Source organism: Lactuca sativa, chromosome 3, assembly GCF_002870075.4.
Source record: "Lactuca sativa cultivar Salinas chromosome 3, Lsat_Salinas_v11, whole genome shotgun sequence".
In the NCBI taxonomy this organism is placed as follows: domain Eukaryota; kingdom Viridiplantae; phylum Streptophyta; class Magnoliopsida; order Asterales; family Asteraceae; genus Lactuca; species Lactuca sativa.
The window spans coordinates 319,720,625-319,724,753 of record NC_056625.2 but is presented as its reverse complement, the minus strand read 5'-3'; the positions used below and the strand labels follow the sequence as shown (position 1 = coordinate 319,724,753).

The 4,129-nt window shown below is 31.6% G+C and overlaps 1 protein-coding gene across 1 annotated transcript; it reads left to right on the top strand.

Annotated features, from left to right (window-relative positions):
* Positions 1 to 2,176: 2,176 nt before the first annotated feature.
* Positions 2,177 to 4,129, top strand: LOC111876023 (E3 ubiquitin-protein ligase SINAT3). The gene is made up of 3 exons (XM_023872539.3): positions 2,177 to 2,527; positions 3,020 to 3,406; positions 3,495 to 4,129. The coding sequence occupies exons 1-3, from the start codon at positions 2,330 to 2,332 to the stop codon at positions 3,864 to 3,866; spliced, it is 957 nt and encodes a 318-aa protein (XP_023728307.1). The 5' UTR covers positions 2,177 to 2,329; the 3' UTR covers positions 3,867 to 4,129.

Genomic DNA, 4,129 nt, shown 5'->3' with positions numbered 1-4,129 from the left:
GATAATCTAACCATGATGAAGCACAAAGGAGTCTTATTGCCAACCAATTTTGCTTCGCTACTACTCGTTCTCTCATATGATAAATATAATTTATATGGATTTAAAAACGTTTAATTGAAATTTTTTGATTATTCAATAGAAGTTTATATTAGATTAATATTATTGAGTAGTTGTAATCTTATTGATTATTTTATAATTCGTTATCAACAAGTTTAGCCTTCATATTTGTCTGGTGAAAACGGAATAATTTTGCTTTTTATCCAGTTATGTTGGATTTCATATTCTGATATCCTAACTTCTTAATTTAATATCGTTGTCTCTTGCTCTTAAAAAAAAGCTCGTGAGTTGTAATGACTATTAATATGTATAGTGACAATTCATATTACTTTTTGTAAATGTTACATTTGTTTTGAGACATCCAAACAGTTTATAGTGATCACAATTTATAGCATTTATTTCATACATACAAACAAATAAACACCTTAATTTGGTTTTCGAACTTTTGTTTTTTTAGTTATTACATAATTAGTCCATCCATTGTGGCAAATTCGACAATTTGTGGGTTGTTTTAAGATGTATATTAGAATTTCTTTATTAAAACTTCAACATAGATTTATCTTTTAACTTATTAGTAACTGCTAAAATGTTGATCAATATTATTTTAAATCACACTATATATCTTTCTTATTAAAGTTGTTTTATAAATATTTAATTTACAGTAAAATTGATATTTTCAATAGAAAGTATATTCATTTAAATAAAAAGTAATATTTGAAAAGTTATAATATTGTCCAAAATTTGATATTACTTTGTCCAAGCAACAACGTCAATTACTGTATAAAATGGATAATAACTTAAAAGGGTAATATATTTTTTGATTTATATATATTTGGTTACTGAGTTTTTTTTTCGTCCATATTTGCCTCCTTCAACTTATTTAACTGTATACATTCAGTCTTTATGACCGACTATTCCAGATAAACTAAAAAAATGACTTAATGTGGTAATATATTTTTTACTTTATACACATTTAGTCTTTATATTTTCTTTTTGCACATTTAGTTATTAATATTTATTTTGATTTGAAAATAATTCATTGTTGTTTTTGTACACATTTAGTATTTATGACCTGTTTCTTTAGGTTTTTCTCATAACTTTCTATATAGGTTAATCATTAATGACATGTTTGTGGTTGTTGATGCTTATGACCACCGCAACCTTAGCTACTTGATTGCTTAGATCTTGTGTTTCTCTTACGTTTTGTATTCTAAACGTCGCAACTTCTTCTTACGATCTTAAATTTTCACAATCTTTATATGCACACGTTCATATTTAAGTCTACTACAGCTTTCGTTTAGATTACTTCCGTTAAAAAGTAATATATTTTTACTTATGATCTTTATATGCATGCGTTCTTTATGAATGTATGTATGAACGTTTTTTTAATAAAATCGTAAGTAAAAAATATTACTTTTTAATGATAGTAATATAAACGAAAATCGTAGCAGACTTAAATACGGACGCGTGGATATAAAAATTGTTAAAATTTGAGATCGTATTAAGAAATTATGACATTCAAAATACAAAACCTAAACACCAAACAATCGAGGCCGCGGTGGCCATAAACATTAACAACCCAAAACACATCTTTAATGATTGTCCCACATAGGATGTCTTGATAAAAATCTAAAAAAACCGATCATATATATTGAATGTGTACAAAAACAACAATGACTTATTTTGCAATAATAAAATATTAAGGACTACATGTGCAAAAAAATATAAGGACTAAATGTGTACAGAATGAGAAATATATTACCCTATTAAGTCATTTTTTCGGTTTATCTGGAGTAGCCGGTCCTAAAGATTAAATATGTACAATTAAATAAGTTGAAGGGGGCAAATATAAATTGAAAAAAAAAACTGAACTCGTTGACTAATTATATACAAAGTTGAACTACATTTTTAAGGGATTATCCCTATACATTTTAAGTTTATCCCTATACAAAAGCATAATTTTTTAACCTTGAAAAGGAACTTAAGTTAAATATTTTTTTTTCTTTATCCATTTAAATTTACATCTCTCTCTCATCAGAATTCAAGATTGCAAAATAACTAAAAATTGGAAAAGGAAATGAAAGACCTAAGAAGAAAAGCACCTCCTGTTTCTCTTTCTTTCCCTTCCCCTCCCCTCCCCATCTTCATCTTTAACCCGAAACAGGGGAGGAAAAGACGGATTTCGAACAAAAAGAGGCAAAACCCTAACAAATTTCATGTAAATTTGATCCTCTCTTTGTGGGTATTGTTGCTTTTTCTTTAATTTGGAACCATGGATTACGATAGCATTGAATGCGTTTCAACCTCTGATGGATTGGGCAACGAAGAGATCCCACATCATCATCATCATTTTACGTCATCCAAAACTCACAACGTCAATGTTATTCCTTCAAAAATCCATCCCACCAGTGTCCATGAACTTCTCGAATGCCCTGTATGTACAAACTCAATGTACCCTCCGATTCACCAGGTTCTCTATCTTTTCTCCTCTTAATCCTTATAATTCTAATTCTCAATTTTATATCTATTGTTGCTATTGTTCGATTTGGATTTGGCTTAAACCTATGTTGATAGAATGTTATATCTATTGATTTTGAATTTATGATTCTTTTCTTCTGCTTCAAGGTTTGTGTGATTTGAGGGTTTTTAAGATTAGTTATCCTGTGTACTACTTTTAGAATTCAGGATTGATATGAATCTATTGTATGTAAAGAATAGGATTTTGTAAACATAGTTACAATTTCATCTGAAGTTTGAGTTAAGATTAAGAGTTGACAATTCTAGAACAAAATATATTAGGGAAAGCGAAAATGAAAGGTTAATGAAGCACAAAATGTAATGAAACCAATAACCATAGTTGTTCCTTGAACAATTAAATATATTTGTATGTGATGAATGTCTATCTAACTATTGTCAAGTCTACATCATCAAACACTTAAAGAGAAAGATGTTTTTATGACAGTGTCACAATGGGCACACGCTTTGTTCGACATGTAAAACACGTGTGGAGAACAGGTGTCCAACATGCAGACAAGAGCTTGGTGATATAAGGTGTCTTGCATTGGAGAAAGTGGCTGAATCCCTTGAATTCCCATGCAAATACTTCCCACTTGGGTGCCCTGAGATCTTCCCGTATTACAGCAAGCTTAAACACGAACTCATCTGCAATTTTAGGCCCTACACCTGTCCATATGCTGGATCCGAGTGCTCTGTTGTTGGTGATATTCCATTTTTAGTCACTCATTTGAGAGATGATCATAAAGTTGACATGCATTCCGGATGCACTTTCAATCATCGTTATGTCAAGTCCAATCCACGCGAAGTTGAAAACGCCACCTGGATGCTTACAGTTTGTCTTTTACCCTCATTTCAATGGTTATATTTAATTGTTGTTCAAACCACGATGTGGTATATGTGTTTGACTTTGACTTTGACAGGTGTTCAACTGTTTTGGGCAATATTTTTGTCTGCACTTTGAGGCATTTCAGCTGAGCATGGCACCAGTGTACATGGCATTTGTGAGATTCATGGGAGATGAAGAGGATGCAAGAAACTACAGTTACAGTTTGGAGGTGGGAGGAAATGGAAGGAAGCTGATATGGGAGGGGACACCAAGGAGCATTAGAGATGGGCATAGGAAGGTGCGTGATAGCCACGATGGTCTCATCATACAGAGGAACATGGCTCTCTTCTTCTCTGGTGGTGAAAGGAAAGAGCTTAAACTTAGGGTTACAGGAAGGATTTGGAAAGAGCCTCCTAACCCTCCTGATGCTGCTGGAGGACCTTGTGTTCCTAATCTTTACACTTAGTTCTTAAAAAAATTTAAGATTTTTCTTTTTTTTCTTTTTGGGGTTGGATTGATTTCGTTGGTTTCTTGTTGATTGTTTATTTTGTGGAGTGGATGGATGGATGGATTGAGCGGCCTTGAAGAAAATCTTTATAATATTAGATCTGGGAATGGGATGATGTTCTTTGTTTGTGTGGGAGATTGTATTTTGTAATTGTTGGTGATGACAATATTTGTTGTTCCATTTGTTTCGATAATTGTATAAATATAATGGCTTGCACTTAA